Below are 18,321 nucleotides of genomic sequence, written 5' to 3' on the forward strand. Positions count from 1 at the left end.
GGCATAAAAGGGGTAAAAAAAAAATAGGGTGATGTCATGCTAGGAGCTACCTACAGGCCACCTCACCAGGTGAAGAGGTGGCATGAGGCTTTTTTAATCCAACTAACGAAAATCATTCAAGTTCAAGATGGTGGGTGATGGGACTTCAACTATGCTCAGCATATGTTGTGGAAATACACACAGAGCGGGGCAGCTACTTCAGCTAAGTTCTTGGACTGCATGCAGACACTTTTTATTTTCAAGGTAGTGAAAAAAGCTACTAGAGAGAAAGCAGCAAGTCTTGTGGCACCTTATAGACTACAGAGTTGTTGGAGCATGACTTTCGTGGTGGATACCCACTTGTCGGATGCTCACTCAGGGAGAAGCCATATAGATTTGATTTTAAAATAGGGAGAAACTCGTTGAGAATTGAAAGTAGAGGCAGTTGGGTGGAAACTTGATCATGAAATCATAGAGCTTCTACATTTCAAATGAAGGTAAAGGGAGTACAGCAAATGAGGACGAAACGATTTCAGGAGTGCGTTTGGTAAGCTCTAGAGAGCATGGTAGGTAAGTCCCATGGAAATTCAAATGCTACATGAGGGGAAACACGACTGAAGAAGAGGTTGGCAGTTTTTTAATCAGACACTATTAAGAGCCAAAAGCAAGTTATTCCACTGGGTTAGAAAGATAGATTAAATTTGAGGCCAAAAACTCTTGGTTTAAACGTATGAGACCTTGCATGATGCGAAAAAGATATAAATAGGAGTCATAGCAAATGATATTTGGACAAATTACGAAACGAAAAAATATTCAGGCAACACGCACCGAGGATGCATAAGGAGAAAGATTAGAAGCAAAGACAACATGAGCTCTAAACTAGCGACAGCGAATAGAGGGAACAAAAGACTTTTATCATACATTAGAAGCAAGAGGAAGACCAAACGGATCAGGCGGTTAGGCCCATCTGAGCTGCTCAGTGGAGATGATCAACCGTTAAGGTAGGAACTGAGAGCAGGAAACTTGAAAGATGGCAGAGACTGCTTAATGGACTTCTTTGTTTCAGTCTTCCACTTGAGAAGTCTTGCATGGATGATAACATAAGTGATGCTAATTCGGAGGGGTACGTTTAGAGAGAAATAAAAAAGACATTTAAAACTCATAGAAAAGTAGATGCTGAAGTTTCATCAGGGCCTGAGTGAAATGCATCCTAGAATACTCAAGGAGCTACAGAGGAGGTATCGTGGCCTCCTGAGCTATTAGCTTTGGAAAATCATGGAGCAAGAGAGATTCCAGTAAGACTGGGAAAAGGGCAAATATAGTGCCGCCCCATCGTACAAAAAGGGGAAATAAAACAACCCAGGAAACTACAGACCAAGTTAGAATTTCTGTGCCTCTCCGGGAGCAAGAATGAGTATTAATGGAAGTCAGGATTAAAAGAAACCTGATGGCTGCCAACACTTTATTTAAGAGTAGGTTAGATAAATGTCTATCAGGGATGGTCTAGACAGTATTTGGTCCTGCCATGAGGGCAGGGGACTGGACTCGATGACCTCTCAAGGTCCCTTCCAGTCCTAGAGTCTATGAATTTATGAATCTAAGAGCCATGGGTAATTGGAAGATGGACAAGATTACAAAAAGGTGTTATCTTGTTTTGAAACTGTCAGATAAAGGAGCTACAATTACAGGTGTATTAGATTATCTGGGATTCTGATTTTCTGTTTAAAATTAAATAATAGAAAAAAACTGATTGAGAAATAAAACGAGAGTGACAAGTTTCCAACTAAATTCAAGTCCAGTTCATACTTTTGAGCTAAACTCAGCCTGCATCACTTTGCTTTTTGTGCTTTCAGCAGCACACTTGGTTGCACACAGGAACACAATGGTAAGTGGTGGTTCTTTTATATGCAGTTACACTCAGAATGGGAATGTAGATTGCAAAAATAATTGAGACTTCCAAAAGCTTATGTTTTTATTTCACTGCTAACGAAACACCAATTTCTAATCAAATCTGTGAAATCTCAATTCAAATAAACCTATAAAAACTTCTAGTCTGTTACAAGGCTTTCATGTAGCTACAAACACAGAAAATGAATAAAAATAAAAATTGAAAATCGAAGTCTACTGCAACCAAGTGTAATGTGAAGTTAAAATTCCAGTTAAGGACAAAGAGTAACAAAAATAGAGGAGAAAGTCACTGCTTGAAAAGAAGCTACTGATGCCAGTTCTGGTGATAATAGTTATAACCTGCTGAGGATTGAAAGTGATGAGGAGGCGGCGATGGGGGCATTCAGTTAGATTCATAAAATGATATATTAGAGACTAGGGGGAGAATATAAATCTTTCTCCACTTTTGCAGCTCTTATCTTTAGTCTTTTCATCTCTTAAGTGACATTTTTAAAGAGATTTATTACCAACTCTTTAGCAACACTTAAAGAGGAGGGATTGCTAAAGAGAGGTTCTTTGGATTCCTGATCCCTGTTGTCATCATCTTTGGTCACTGTTGCTCTACAAGCGGCAAAATATGCAACTAAGTCATATATTCGAAAATGTAGTCTCAGGTAGGCCACCTGAAGTTTTACTTGAAACTCTATTTTCTACTATTTAAGCACTAAAACCTGAATAAAGAACAGGAGTACTTGTGGCACCTTAGAGACTAACAAATTTATTTCAGCATAAGCTTTTGTGGGCTACAGCTCACTTCTTCGGATGCATAGAATGGAACACACAGACAGAAGATATTTATATATACAGAGAACATGAAAAGGTGGAAGTACCCATGCCAACTAACAGGCCAATCAATTGAGATAAGATAGCAGCAGCAGGAGCAAAAAACCCTTTGAAGTGATAATCAAGATGACCCATAGATGGCGTGAGGAGAACTTAACATGGGGAAACAGATTCAGTTAGTGTAATGACCCAATCATTCCCAATCTCTGTTTAAACCTAAGTTAACTGTATCTAATTTGCATATTAATTCAAGTTCAGCAGTCTCTCTTTGGAGTCTGTTTTTGAAGTTTTTTTGTTGCAAAATTGCCACCTTCAAGTCTGTCACTGAGTGGTTAGAGAGGTTGAAGTGTTCTCCCACTGGTTTTTGAATGTTATGATTCCTGATGTCAGAATTTATGTGTCTTTTTTCTTTTGTGCAGTGGACCTGTCCAGTTTTGAGCCATATGTGCATGGACTAAGCGACATTGCTGGACATATCAACTTGGTATGATTGTGAGTGTGATGCCCCTTGATGGCATGGCTGGGTGTGTGTTAGGTTATGATGTTGTGTCACTTGAAGATTGTGGGAGCTGGCATCGGCTTGTTGCCAAGGCATAGGTTCCTGATGTTAGTGTATATGTCGTGTATTGCGTGTGCAGTTGCTGGTGAGTATTTGCTTCAGGTTGGGAGGCTGTCTGTAAGCGAGGACTGGTCTGTCTCCCAAGATCTGTGAGAGTGAGAGATCATCTTTCAGGATAGGTTGTAAATCTTTGATGATGCGCTGGACAGGCTCAATAAAGAAAATTAACAGAACACCACTAGCTGTCACCTTCAGCCCCCAACTAAAACCTCTCCAGTGCATCAAAGATATGATATTTAATTTTTTGGCACATAATCCCCCCAGGAGTAATAGAATCCTTTTGATGACAGCTGATTCCTCAACTTCCCACAGCCCATTTGTCCAAGCAGCTACCACCCCATCCTCATCTTTTTCCAAATTTCTCCCACTTCACACCATCATATTCTCCCTCCCCCAATCTTACTAAATTCTTCCTGCAGCCTCCTATAACTATTTATATACTCATTCACCCACGTGCCCAAGAATCTCCAGGCTGTTGTGCCACCCTCAATCCTGTGATCTCTCTATCTAACCTTCTTATGGTTCTCCAGCCACATCCTGAATTCTAGCCACCATCATTGTGGATTCAATCTCTTTATTAAAATTTTCAAATTTTTTTTTCTTATAACAAGCCAAACAAATGCTAGGTACCTACATCGAAAATAAGTATAATTATACATCAAAAAAGACCAAAAAATTAAGCAATATTTGGATTCCTACGTATTAACAGCAATATTCCCAGCACATGGATTTTTACGACACAAACAAAATGTAACGAAAATGTTTACAATTTCTTATGTAAGGTTCCCATGTTGCCAAAATAGCAAATGACATTTTCTTTTTTTTAACAAGTTGCCTGCCTTCAGCAGGAGAGTGCAAATGACAGCTGCAATTATACAGTTTATATTCAATAGACTTTACCCATAAAGAGAAAGTGTTCTGTTTTCAGAACTTCTGAATTTACACTTTTCAGAAATGGAACTTGTCAAATGAAGTTTTGTCAAAGTAGAAAGCAGGCTGCAACAGCTATAGTGAAGGTTGCATAACAATTTCCATTGCAATCCATAATTTTTTGACTTTCAACTTTCAGTCTCAGTTCTGCTTCGTCTTGGCTCAACTGAATTTTTTTTTGCATAGTTTGAGCAAAAATGGACTACTGTTTTGAAACGAGAGAAACAGTTTGGGGGAAAACAGATTATTTAAAAAAAATCCTACTAGTTAATTCTGAATATCCTTATAATCTAAACAGCTGGGAGCTCTTACTTGCCAAGAAAATAATCTTCACAGAGAACACTGTTGCAGTTCACATCTTTATTCTGGAAGATGTATTTCAAATGCTCACCACTTGGACAAGTCAAAATCACATACTGAACATATGCAGTAGAGATTTTCTGCCAGAATTTTTAAGCACACCTATAGAAGGGTGCATTGCCAATCTAGTAAATATGCATACACAGTTAAATTAAGTACCCACTGAACTGCTCATTTTTAAATTTATGTGAATTAGCCAGGATGCATTTTTCAAATGGTGGGGGAGACACCAAAACACTGCCCACAGCCAAAAGAAATGTGCACAGACAGGGTTTGGAGATTTAATCTCACCTCTTCCTCCAATATTTTATGTCTCTGTGCTTCACAAACCTTCTTAGAAAGTCCTCACGCTAGCAGTCAAAGAGGGACAACATCCACTGCTCCCATTTTTCTAGAAATCAGACATTAAGTGACTTGTCATACAGGAAGTTTGTGGCAGAACTGAACTCTGATCTTTAATGTGTTAGACTTACGTCTTAGCCCCCAAACTAGTGTCTGAAGCAATTTGTTTGAGACCTCTAAACTTAGCTATGCTACAAATAAAACTGAGCTAATAATGCCCTAGCAATTGTGTAAAGTGCTTTGCAAGAGACAAATAAAAATCTATGAATGTGCAAATATCTTGGCCACATTTTAAAAAGGAAGTAACAAAGAACAAGTATCAGAGGGGTAGCCATGTTAGTCTGGATCTGTAAAAGCGGCAAAGAGTTCTGTGGCACCTTTGTTAGCCCAACAAAGAACAGAGACTGTCTAGCCACCTGGAGGGTACAATGGTTGTTGATAAACAGTTTCCATTATAACTTACCTTAGCTTCCCACCAAACTGGTTAGTTCCAAGAATGGCTCCAAACCAACATGGGGAGCTGTCCAAATGTTTCTAAAAACCTTCCCCTGCCGCCTGCTTTATTCATAGAAGAACTCCTCTTCATAATAGGGAATGCACACAAAGCTAGAGTCGAGGAGTCCTGTGTTCCCTCCTCCTAAAGGACCTTCAGAACCCTCTGCACTTCACAGCCCTTTTTTTAAATCCTTAAGTTAGGCTTGAATAGGCATCCACTTGAAGAGTCCGGTTTTCAAAAGCTGCAATTTGTCCCAGAAAGAGTCCTCACTGAGGATCAGAACAAGACCTTGTTTCAGAAGAAAATTCATTTTATTTGACTAAGTTGTGAAGGTCTGAAAACTCCTACTGATCATGTGTAGTGCTGGCTTTTAGCGTACACTCATTAAGTGTGCTCCTAATACAGAATGAACTACACATGCATTCATCACTAGCTGCTCTCTTAGGTGCACATATTTGAACACTGGCCACAAGTGACAATGGCATTCAGGAGAGGGTCATGATGAGCACCCTGCGAGATGGGAAGGTCCCAGAGTTCAGGCTTCAGCCTGAACCTGGAAATCTACAAAGCAATGAAACAGCCACACAGCCCAAGGCCTGCGAGCCCAAGTCAGCTGGCAATGAGTGTCTAGTTGCTGTGTAGACATACACTGCAACGGTGATAGAGTAACTGCACCTGTATCCCCTCTCCATGGTCCCCTCTAGGAGTTCCCAGTCAGGTCTCCAGCCACATCTGTCTCCGGGCAGGGACCCTTGTCCCACTTCCTTCTGACCCAGGGTTTTAAGGCTGCACAGACTCCTGCCTTACACTTTGATAGCCTTAGCAAGCCAGTCTGCCTAAAGGCCAGAGTCTGTCCTTTTCTTTCTCGCCAAAGGCTATAAATAATGTATCGCCAGAAATTACAAGTTACCTCATAGTACTTTATAAGCAAGCACATTTATTCTTAAAATAAAAGCATTACAGAGAAAAACTTAATAGAAATCCCTTTACACATGCTAAAAGCTCACTAGAGGTTACCCACCAAGCATATGGGGCCCTAGTAAACCAAAGTCATTCCACATCTTCCACAAGAGTTGCCCCCCCTTGGTGCTGTCTGTTTGCTGGATCAGAAGGAAGACACTTGGTCAGTTCAAGCTCATCCTTTTATGCCTAAAGCCCTTTCTTTGTCCCCTAGTCTCTGGAAAACCAAGTATGAATAGTATATGCAAGCCACTCCAAGGGAGTGGTACCTCCCTAGACTTTTTCATGCTCAGTGATTCACCTTAATCACCTTCCACTGTTTTCAGTTCCTGGAGGTGCTGTGGTAACCCCCCATACCCTCCTCCCCCATGTAGAGCACAATCATACATAAACTATTCATAGATTTAATACAATATGATCCCCAAAGATACTCCATGTAATTGTAATATCTGTCACAGTGACATCTTAAAATTATTTACTGAGAACAAAGATAGACATTCATTGTGACTTTGAAGGTCTGAGATGACTCACAAATAAAGTGTATCTTAAAAAAAAACTATGATTTAGTTTTAATGCAGGATGCAATTGAGGACTCATTTGCAAAACAAGGATATTTGGAGGACTTTCAAACTAGCTTAGGCTACGTCTCCTAAGATCAACAGCTGTGTCAATATTTGGACGGTAATCCTTCACAAGAAGCGGTGGCAGTGGAGGTACAGTGATTCTATTCGAGGTAACATCTTTCAGCTGAGACATAAACAGAAGTTGTGAGCACTTGTGGTCACTGAAGATACAATTGCACATTTTGCTGGTGCTCTTCTGTCCGCCTCAGTTCCCTTCAGAGTGTCACTATGAGAACATATTTACTTAGCACAGGAAATGAAGTTGCTATATACTACAATTTCAGCATTCCACCCCAGAAATGTTAATTATACACTACATAATTTATTATATCCTCAAAAACATTAAAAACAACAATAAGGTTGTTAAAGTTGTGAAATCAGACACTCTAATGTTCAGAAATGCCAGAACTGTCCATATAACCTTAATTTGGTTTCCTTGTGGATATGCATTATGATATGGTCTTTATTACAAGACCCTTCTGCCCCTGAACACCCAGCCTGTCCTAACCCACCTCACCCCAAAGTCCTGCCTCTCTCTCTCCTCTCCACAACCTGCCTACTCTTCAGTTCCTGCCTCTTTGCTTCTTTCTCCTATCCACCCTCACATCCCCTGGCTCATGCCCCCCTCCCTTTTGCATCTTTATCCCCTTAGTCATGTTTTAGTATAAGATTACAAATTTGACTAACAATAGTGACCACATTAATATAATATTTTTAGACTTTTGTGAGGTATTTGACTTAGTATTGCATGCATATTATTTTGATAATAAAAAAGCACTCGACAAATTAACGAAGCAACATACTATGAGGATTTAAAACTGGTGAATAAATTTCAAAAAATCCAGGAGGAGGACGGGTTTCTAGTGGGATCCTGCATAGATCTCTTCTTGGCCCAATACAATTTGCATATTTTTATCAATAAAGTAGAAAAATTACTGATTAGATGACAAAAAAAGGTGGAGTGATAAAGAGTGATAAGAACAGGACAGTTTTAAGCATGATCTGGATTGCTTGGTAAGATGGGCTCATTTGGAACAATAACTATTTTAGTATCGCCAAATGCATGGTCATTAATTTAGGATCAACCAATGTAGCTCACACTTGCAGGATGGCATAGGTGGCGGGTATCATAGGGCAGGGTGCCTCGGGGCTTCAGCTGGTCCGGGGCTCCTCTGGCTGAAGTGGGGGCGGGGGGGGGCAGCATGTGCTCAGGCCTCCGGCTGGCCCCTAGCTCCTCCAGCTGGGGTGGGGGTGGGGCATCCAGGCCTCCTCGGGGGAGGGCAGGGGGGAGAATGGGTGCAGATGGAAGGGGCAGAGCTGGGGGCTAGCCTCCCTGAAGGGCAGCTCCACCCGCCGCCCAGGCAGGATTGAGGACAATATCCTAGACTACATCAACTCTGAAAGGGACTTATGGGGATCATAGCCATGGGCGGCAGGTATAATAGGCTGGGGAAGGCTTAGCCTTCCCTGACGCTGCCGCCTGCCCACCCACCGCAGGACACCTGGGCCCCACTACTTCCCCAAGGCCCCCACTGTATGCTGCTGCTCCTGCCTGCCATGTCTCCTTCACTCCACCTTCACTCTGGAGGGTCCAGCTGCTCACAATGTCCCTCTTCCTCGGGGATGGGGGAAATGAGGAGGGACACAGAGTCAGCAGTGGGCGGGGGAGTAAAGAGGCTTGGCCAGGGAGGGGGGCTGGCCTGGCATTAGGGTGGGCCTGGCACTCAGGGGGCCAGTGGATTGGCTGGGGGATGGCCTTCAAATCAAGGGTGGTGGCTCAGCCACGCATGGGCCCCGGGGCTGGACCTGTGTGTATGCGCGCGCCCATGCGCGCAGTGTTGGGCAGCTCAGCCCAGCAGCTCGGAGGAGTTGGGGGCTCACCCCAGTGTGGCTGGTGCAGGCCAGGGTTCCTCTGGTCACAGGGGTCCCCCTCAGGGCTTCTCCTGGGGGTGGAGGGGAGTGTTTTGGGGCTGTGATGTGCAGCCATCGGGCCTTGGGCGGAAGCGGGGGGAGGTGGGCTAGCCTCTCCAAAGCAGGGGTTCATCTGCTGGCCATGATCATAGCTTATACCAACTGACTACACGCTCCCAGTCCAATGCTGTAGCTAAGAAAGCTAACACTATTCTTGGATATGTAGCAGAGGAACAGAAAGTAAGAGAAGGAAGATTTATTGCTCAATTTTTCCCAACTTGTCTCCACACTAATATTTGCCTTTTTTTTTTTAAATAAAAAAAGCTCACATTTTTGATGAATCACGTGGAGTCATATTACTGGCTTAATGTACATCACTGATATTAACACAGAATGAGTCATTTTATTCCCCTTCAAGCCAGAGGCAATTTGGTGAGGGAAACTTGCAGCACTTTTCATCCTACCTTTTCCAGAAGCTGTCACAGTAAAGAAGATGATGAATTAAAAGCAAAACAGATTTTTATGGAAACAAAAAATGAACAGAATAAAGCAGAAAACGACGTGTTTTCTAACACTGAATGAAAGGAAATACTTCTACCTTTGATGAGACTATCCTGTTATCTGGATACCTCTGTGGAATGTATGCTTCAGTGCCTGAAGGAGGTTCACGATGCCCAACATAAATAGTCCGATTGTCCACCCAGTTCTCTTCCCCAGCACACTGCAAAAGGAAGAAAGAAAGAGTCGTCCTCAGTTCACCCAGTATTTCTGAATAAAAATAGTCAAACTAAGTCTGCTAGTCCTGTCATTTTTCAACACAGATGCCATTTTCACACAGTCATCAATGTATTGTCCCTAAATCTCTGCCTATAGTCAAAAACCCTAAATGACAAATAGGAGAAAGCTATCAAACCTCTGCCTTTAATTGTCTTCAGTAATGTTTTCCCCCATAGCAATAAGGGAACATCCTTGAAACGCTAGCCCAGGGGTCGGCAACCTCTGGCACGTGGCTCGCCAGGGTAAGCACCCTGGTGGGCCGGGCCAGTTTATTTACCTGACGCGTCGGCAGGTGCGGCCGATAGTGGCTCCCACTGGCTGCGGTTTGCTGTCCCAGGCCAATGGGGGCGGCAGGAAGCACCGTGGGTTGAGGGACGTACTGGCCGTGGCTTCCCGCCACCCCTATTGGCCTGAGATGGCAACCCATGGCCGGTGGGAGCCGCGGACAGTCGAATCTGCCGACCCCTAGGCTAGCCTTTGAAAAGAAGAGATGGTTTACAATTTTGCCATTAAATCAGGTTAAAAAAAAAGGTTTCCACATGGCCAATGCTCATCTCACTACTCTGATAAAATTACTGATAATATTAAGATTTCATCCATATGACAAGAACAATCAGGATTGGATGAATAGCCAGCTACAGCTCCATTTTTACCCAACACTAAAGCAAATATAATAGAAAAGTGCTTTACTTTTTACACAGAACACACCCTGTTGTCTGAAATACTAGTAATGGTGAATCCCACAGGCAGCAAGCCACAGCAGCATATATAGAAGTCCCAGAATATTTTCCATAATCCAGATACGGGGCCTATGCAATACACTAGGAAAGCGCATTAGCTTTTCATCTTTGAATATAGTATCTAGGCTCAAAGCCTATGATCGTGAAAAAAGAAGAGTATGAGTGGGGCCCACATTTAGTTTCTATGCACCCACATCACTAAGCTTCTACATAATTGGTTCAAATTAGCATTTATGTATTCACAGTTTGTAAGAACTACTATCTGAGGACACAGATCCCTTTCCCTTGGGATTATGATTTGTGGAGTTGGAGCAGAGAGTTAAGAGACAAGTACTTTCTATTCTCAGGAAATAAATAACTTAGCAGTTTCCACATATCATATCTAAAATTTATCCTAATGCACCAACTCTTCAGTTTTTGTGCAGGGTGTAGTACTTGTTATCTTTAGGTAGGAGTTTCGCTGTATTGTAAGTGCCACTGGATTAAGTTTGCATTTATTTATTTATTTATGTAAAGAGTTTTAGTCTGTTTTAAACACAAATACTGCCTTATATTGAAATGTATTTTATACATACTTGTGTTTAGCATATGAGAACATTAGCTCTCCTCTGCCTCCTAAATAACCCCAGAATTCTGAAAAGAGAATTTCATTCTCACATTTAAGCAAAAGAGACTTGCCCTTAGACTGCCTACACTTAGACTTGCCTGTAGACTTGCCTACATTGGTTCACTACCACAGCAAGTTAGTGACAAATACTACATTTATATTAAGAAAAACTTTCAGTTCAACAGTTTGTTAATGCAGCATTACAAAAAGGAAAAAAGGAAAGAAAAACCTGAAGTAGTTGTGTGTAGAAAAATCAGTAAATGTCTAATTGCAAATGTGTAGATTTGAAGTGAAAAGTTTAAGACTATGAAAATTAAATCTATGAACCATTAAGTTTTAACTGTACCTTTATATAATTAATCTATACATTTCAATGTGTGTGTACTGGAAACAGTCAACAAAAAATTTACATCAGTATTCATTCTTGAAATCATACATACATATGAAGAGATGGTACTCAGATACCAAAATAGTGAGTTTGGTATATAAAACTAAAGAAGATAAAAGATAAGAAGAGAAAGTGTTTCTTGGCATTTTTGCCATCCTATTCTTCTATTTCTATCCTAGCTTTTCATCTTTGAATATAGTATCTAGGCCAAGTCTACACTACGGGATATCATTGAGGCCACGTCTACACTACGGGATATCATCGAATTAGCTAAAATCGGTTTTATAAAACTGATATTATAAATTCGATTTTATGCGGCCACACTAGGCACAGTAATTCGGCGTTGTGCGTCCATGGTCCGAGGCTAACGTCGATTTCTGAAAGGTTGCACCTTAGTGGTAAGGCCTTTTTTTCTTGTCCGGGGTACCAAGTCATTATCCCACACTTCCCGCAGTCTCCCCGCCCTTGGAATTCTGGGTTGATCATTATTGTCGCGGGTGGTTCTGGGTAAATGTTGTCAGTCATTCCTTCCTCGGGAACACATCAGCTGACAATCCTTTCGCGCCATTTTCCCTGGATTGCCTGGCAGACGCCGCATAGCATGGCAACTATGGAGCCCGTTCAGCCTTTTTTTTCCGGCACGTATGTGTACTGGATTGCCGCAGACAGAGAGGCGATACTCCAGCGCTACAGCACAGCATTCACTTGCTTTTGCAATAGCAGAGATGGTTACCAGTCATTCTGTACCGTCTACTGCTGGAGTAAACTGGCAATGAAATGACGGATTATCTCCCCCTTGTACTGTCCGCTGCTATCATGAGTGCCCCTGGCTGAAATCGGCCGGTGGGCGCAACGCAAAAGCAAAATTGGATTGACTCCCCGAGTCAATCCCTCCCATATGGTTCTAAAAATGAGTTAGTCCTGCCTAGAATAAGGCAAGTGTATTAGACGACCAGTGTATCAGAGAGATCACAGCGCTCCGTGTCAGTATTCACAGAGGGGAAGCCCCTGCAACAACACCCACCGCGCGTTGTTACCTTCTCCTCCAACCTTCCTGGGCTACCGTGCAGTGTCCTGCCCATTTGTGTCATGAGTAATAAGATGCAGGAATAAGAAACACTATTAGTGACATAAAATGAGGGGAGGCAGCCTCCCGGCACGATGATAGTCCAGGCAGGACATTAACGGTGGGGGGAGAGGAGCACAGCCATGCTGCTGCTTGACAGTCAAGGCAGACAGAATCTTTTCTTTACACAGGAAAGGAGGGGCTGATTGAGCTCAGGCCTCCAGTTGCTATTGATGAAGATGGCTTACTACGCCATTCTGCTCCTATCTCACTGGAGCGTTGACCAGGAATATCTGCCTGTTCTGTAAAACCAACAAGCTGACCCCATTGAATAATCAGTTATAAAAGCATGTGGAGCAACTATCAAGCGGGTTCAGCAGACAGTTACCAGTCTATTGCAACGTTCTAACCTACCGGGGGGAGTTGGCAGATGAAGTGGTACTGCTCTTCACTGCGCAGCCCTGCAGAAGCCCTCTACCAAGCCAGCACCTACAGTACCCCATGGATTCCACGTCCCTTGTTCATTGATAAGAATTCACAAGAAATTATTTTCTTCCCATTCTTCACGTGGGTCGGTGGCCGTGTGTATAGAAAACTGGGAGCTATCCCCCAAACACGCCAGGAACACGTGGTGTTCTTAACTACAGTGATTGGGAGCCAGCTAGAATGCCAAATACTTTTCAGAGACTGCTGTAGGACTGTTGAGATAGCTGGTGAGATCCTCAAGTACCCTCCTCCCCCCTCCGATGAGCATCCAGTTTTTCTTTGGGCTAATTCCGTAATACATTCATGCAGGATCCTCGTCGCGGCTGAGATTTTTTTCAAACGCATTGACATATCGCTTCGTAACGGAGCTCTGAAGCTACAACAGATTGATAAACTCCCCATACAACGGCGATCAGATCCAAGTACCTCTCCCGTACGGTGCCATTGCTGGAGCTCTTGTGATGAAGCTGCCATCGCACCCGCTGCTATCAGAGCTCCACACCTGGCAAAACGGAAACGTAGCAAAAAATCCGGGGCTTTTCACTGATTACCTGCCCGTTGCATCCACTTGTTGCAGATTGCTTTCCAACCGGTCAGTGCTGCATGGGAGAACTCGCCCGGGGAGGCATAATAACGTCGATTCCAGTCCACACTAACCTAATCCATAGTTATATATCGAATTAGCGCTACTACCGCTCGTCGTGGAAGAGTACAGAAATTGATTTAAAGAGCCCTTTATATCGATATAAAGGGCGTTGTAGTGTGGACGGGTACAGCATTAAATCGATTTAACGCTCTTTAAATCGATTTAAACGCGTAGTGTAGACCAGGCCTGAGAGGGACACCTTAAGAATAACTACTTCTACATTGTATTTAGAGATGGAAAGACTGTAGAAATGAAGACTACCCTCAAGACAGAGGAAGACCATGATCCTGAGAAGTACTGTGTACCTGCAACTCCTATTGACTTCAAATAGATATTGTAGGTGCTCAGCATCTTTTAAAATCAAGCCCCAAATGTGTGGATCTAAAAACATTTAGCACATCCATTTTGAAAAGTGCAATAAGGGGAAGGGAAGAACATTTAATTGCCAACAAGTCTAATTCTCCAACAAGCCAACTCCCTGTGTCTTTAATGTGAGTTGCCCCAATTTAAAAAGCTTATTGCCATTCCAAATATTCAACTGTAGTATAGCTATAGTTCATACCACTTCCCCCCAATCAGGTACCCAGGATTTTGTGGCAAGTCAAATAATTTTAAGGGAAAAGAAAATTGTACTGAAAACATTTCTGTATTATACTGAGCTTCTGTGGCAACAGAAACAAATAGCTAGATTCAAAAAAATGTATGTTTTATACCTCAATTGCCATACATATCACCTTTTCAGTACATGCGGATGTACAAAACACTTGAAGGATTTATGGATATTTGCGTCAAATAATACTGCTGAAAACCGAGAGTACAGTACAGGCCTGGGTAGTCTATTAAGTTATACAGTATATTTCACCCATTTTTACACTAAGACGGATTTAAAAAAATAGGAACAATTCTTTGTGTTGTACAATTTTTAAGATACACATGGGATGCAAGTAGGAATCTTCCACGAGCACTAATGGGAATTCAATGCATAAATCCTTGAACATCAAGAACTGACTATTTAGCTTCTTCCTTCTACCCCGAGCAAAACTGACAAACATATTCCTTGTCTTTATGGGCCCACATAAAGGGATTTGGAGAGAACATTAGTAGGTGATGTAACCAATTCCTTCATCTTGCAATATAAACTGGTCTTTGCCATGAGTCAATTACAAGTGCACAACCCTCCCCCATTAAATGTATTACCAATAGGAGCTCTCATAATATTGCAATATTATTTATTTAAAGTCCTTTAAAGAGCTGAAGTTCCCCCACATTACTTTGTTGACTTGAAAGCTAGTATTTTTCTGTCAGGCTGCCAGCCAAGTATTATGACCAATATTTATCTGCCTACACAGAGGTACAATACAATTAATTGTACATAGGAATATAGATTAAGACAGACTAATTTACTCAGTCCATCAGATTTATTTTTGTTCTTAAAATTAATTCACCATAGCGAATGAATTAAAAACAAGTCAACTGTAACTTTTTACATACAGTTTTAACTACTTGTCACAGCAGAATTAATTTGATTTTTCCATGTGTTTGTAGAAGTGATGAATTAATGTACATCACTGGTCTACTCCAAACAATCCCAACAAAAAGATATTTCACAACATGTACATGGAATATTTTGCATAAAATGTGCAACTGCATTGTTCAGTGAAGTAATACTGTAATAAAAAAGGAAGCATCATGAGTTATTCAACAACACTGCAATACAGTTATCCCACAACGGCACTCACCTCTACTAATCAGCAAAAGGGATATAGAGGAAAATGGCACAGTGAAGCTCTAATGTATGGCACTTGCAAAGATCAAAACACCATGTTTTAATTAACAGTAATAGTGTCCTACAAAGAGAACACTTTGAACAAGGAATTCTTTTGATGTTCAGGTACTATATATTAAACATCATTTGCAGAGTGACACCAGGATAATAGAAAAAAGGAACTCTGCACTGTGGTCAGTGCAATGAAGTGTATTCGGTGTTTTATATTCTGTTGCTTAAGCCCATTACAGATATGTCCAAGAAACCATAAATAAACCTAAAGCATTATGTGTTTCTATTAATAGTACAAAGCTCAACGTACTGAAACCTAGTTTCACTGGCACATAAAATGAAGCAGCATTACTTATGTTCTACGTGCTCTTCAGCATCGTCAGCAACACAGAAACCAAAGACTGGTGAAAAATCCATCAAATTGTCTGTACTTCACATAAAAAAGGCTGATGATCTTCATAAAATCTGAACATTTAGGAAGTCACACAAAATACACTAAGCATTTTTTCAAGGTTTAAGTTCCAAATTATGACAAACTTCTGAATCACTTTTATGCTACTCTGCTAGTTTTTAGCTAGACACATTTAGAAATTGACCAGACCAGGTATAAATATTCTACAGGTGGTGGGGGTTGGGAGTGAAGAGGGAGAAGTTAACAGTCTGTGAGCTAAAAAACAATGCTTTCTGAGAATTAAGTTACATAGACATTTGCATATTAATAACAGAGAGAAATAAAAGCAATTTGATAAAATCCAGGGGTATAACAAATCAGCTTATTCACCACATGTAATTTTAGCTCTTCCAGTCCAAAGGCAACTTTATTTCATTAATTAAGGTACTGACAACTCTGTTAGCTTGCAACAGCAGATTTTGAAAAAGTAAATGATCTTGAAAGATTCAGAATCTTAGACCATTTTAAGGAACACCGTTTTGAGCTATAAACTGGAAGAATCAAAGATTGACATTTCCAGGAATCTCAAATAGAACAGAGCTAAAAGTAAGAATCTAAAAGGTGATTACGTAACTGTAAATAGAAGTTCTTCAAGATGTGTAGTCCATATGTGTAGTCCACACATGGGTATGCATGCACATCATGCACATGAGTCTGGAGATTCTGAACAAACAGCACCCATTGGCTCATACATGGCAATTGCTCACCTCGTGCTCCAATCCAAGTGCATAAGAGGCAGTGCAGGTCAATGCCTCTCTTTACAGTGAATCCATTAGGATCCAAAGCAGAGAGGACAGAGGGCAGGTAGTGGAATACAGAAAGGCATCATACATCTCAATAAAACTTCCAGTTACAGGTAAGTAACCTCCACTTTTTCAAGTGCTGGTCCCTACGTATATTCCACACATGGGCAACTGACAAGCAGTGCTCAGACCACAGGGGAGTGTAAGGATGCTGGCAGTAAAGATGCTTGAAGAACTGCAATCCCCACCACTACATCCTCAGTGCTGGCCTGAACTAGCACATAATGTTTCGTAAATTTGTGAATGGAACTCCAGGTACCTGCTCTGAATATGTCCAGTGTCTGTACCTCCTGAAGAGATGCTATAGAAGCCGCTTGCGCTCTTGTGGAGTGTGCCCTTGCTCCACCCGGAGGAAGGGTGCCTGCTAATTGGTAGCACGTGATGATGCAACCAGAAATCCATTCAGCGATTCTCTGAGAAGATATTGCTTGTCCTCGCAACTTCTTTGCTATAGTGAGAAACAGCCTCGGTGATTTTCTAATTGGTTTGGTCCTTTGCAGGTAGAATGCCAGGGCACATCTGACATCCAAGGAATCAAGTCTTTTCTCTTCAATGGAAGCATGATAAGCATGGACTGGTCAGTTGACATGAAATTCAGAAGTTACCTTAGGGAGGAATTTGGGATGAAGATGAAGGAAGACCTTCTCCTTGTGAAAAACAGTATATGATAGATCAGTCAGAAGTGACCCCCATCTAGCTCACCCTTCTGACTGAACTAATATCAACTAAGAATGCAACTATCATGGAAAGATGGGACATAGAACGTTGGCAAAGGTTGACATGGTGGTCTGGTGAGCACTGACAGGAGAGTCTGAGGTCCTACTGAGGTACAGACTTGACCACTGGTGGAAAGGTCCTGACTAGGCCCCTCCTGAATCTAAACTTTCCTGGGTGAGTAAAAAATGCAATGTCCCCCTACTGGAAGAAAAAAGGCAGTGAATGCTGCAAGAAGTACCCACAGTAAGCTTAGGGAAAGACCCAAGTTCTTCAACAACAGGAGATAGTCTAAAATGACTGGGATATCTGTGGAGTTTGAGGAAGACCCATTGCACCATACTCAGGTAGAGAAGCATCCCCATTTAGCTAAGTAGCAGTTCCTAGTTGAATCTTTTCTACTTCGTGTAAGAATGGCTTAGACAGCTTCAGAACATGAGTGTTGTAGGTCTGATGTCCATCCAAACACCAGGCCATGAGGTGAAGTGGGTCTGAATTGGGGTGACTGATTTTACCAACTTCTTGAATTAGCAGATATGAGAAGGGACAACTCCTGATGGAGGATGGACTGAGAGTCTCAGAATTCTGGGAACTATTGGGTACTGTGAGAAAGATCTGGCTCAACAGGGCCAGAGCCACTCTCAAAACCTGTGGTAGCAGGGGAATGGGCTAAAATGGATCTCTCAGTTGGTCTGTACCTGACAGCAGTAGAGTGTAAACCTGGGCTTAGTGGACCATAGCTGCTCCGGAGCAGTACAAGGGAAGCTTCCTATTCATTTGGGACACAAAGAGATCCTACTGAAGTTTTTCCTACTGAAGTTTTTCCCACTGAGCAAATATCTCAGTCAAGACAAAGCTGTGTATTTTCCACTTGAGATCTGCAGAGAGGTGCCTGCTTATGTTATCCACCAAAGAA

General features: G+C 41.8%; 1 protein-coding gene across 3 annotated transcripts in view; it reads right to left on the reverse strand.

Moving 5' to 3' along the window:
• The window catches only part of ATP11A (ATPase phospholipid transporting 11A), a 277,946-nt gene that overhangs the window by 128,487 nt on the left and 131,138 nt on the right, over positions 1–18,321 (reverse strand). For all 3 annotated transcript variants that reach the window (XM_032791846.2, XM_075061482.1, XM_075061483.1), the window contains exon 2: positions 9,549–9,671. In XM_032791846.2, coding sequence (XP_032647737.1) covers positions 9,549–9,671 — 123 coding nt within the window. The remainder of the gene's footprint in view (positions 1–9,548; positions 9,672–18,321) is intronic.

Source organism: Chelonoidis abingdonii, chromosome 1 (genome assembly GCF_003597395.2).
Source record: "Chelonoidis abingdonii isolate Lonesome George chromosome 1, CheloAbing_2.0, whole genome shotgun sequence".
NCBI lineage: Eukaryota > Metazoa > Chordata > Testudines > Testudinidae > Chelonoidis > Chelonoidis abingdonii.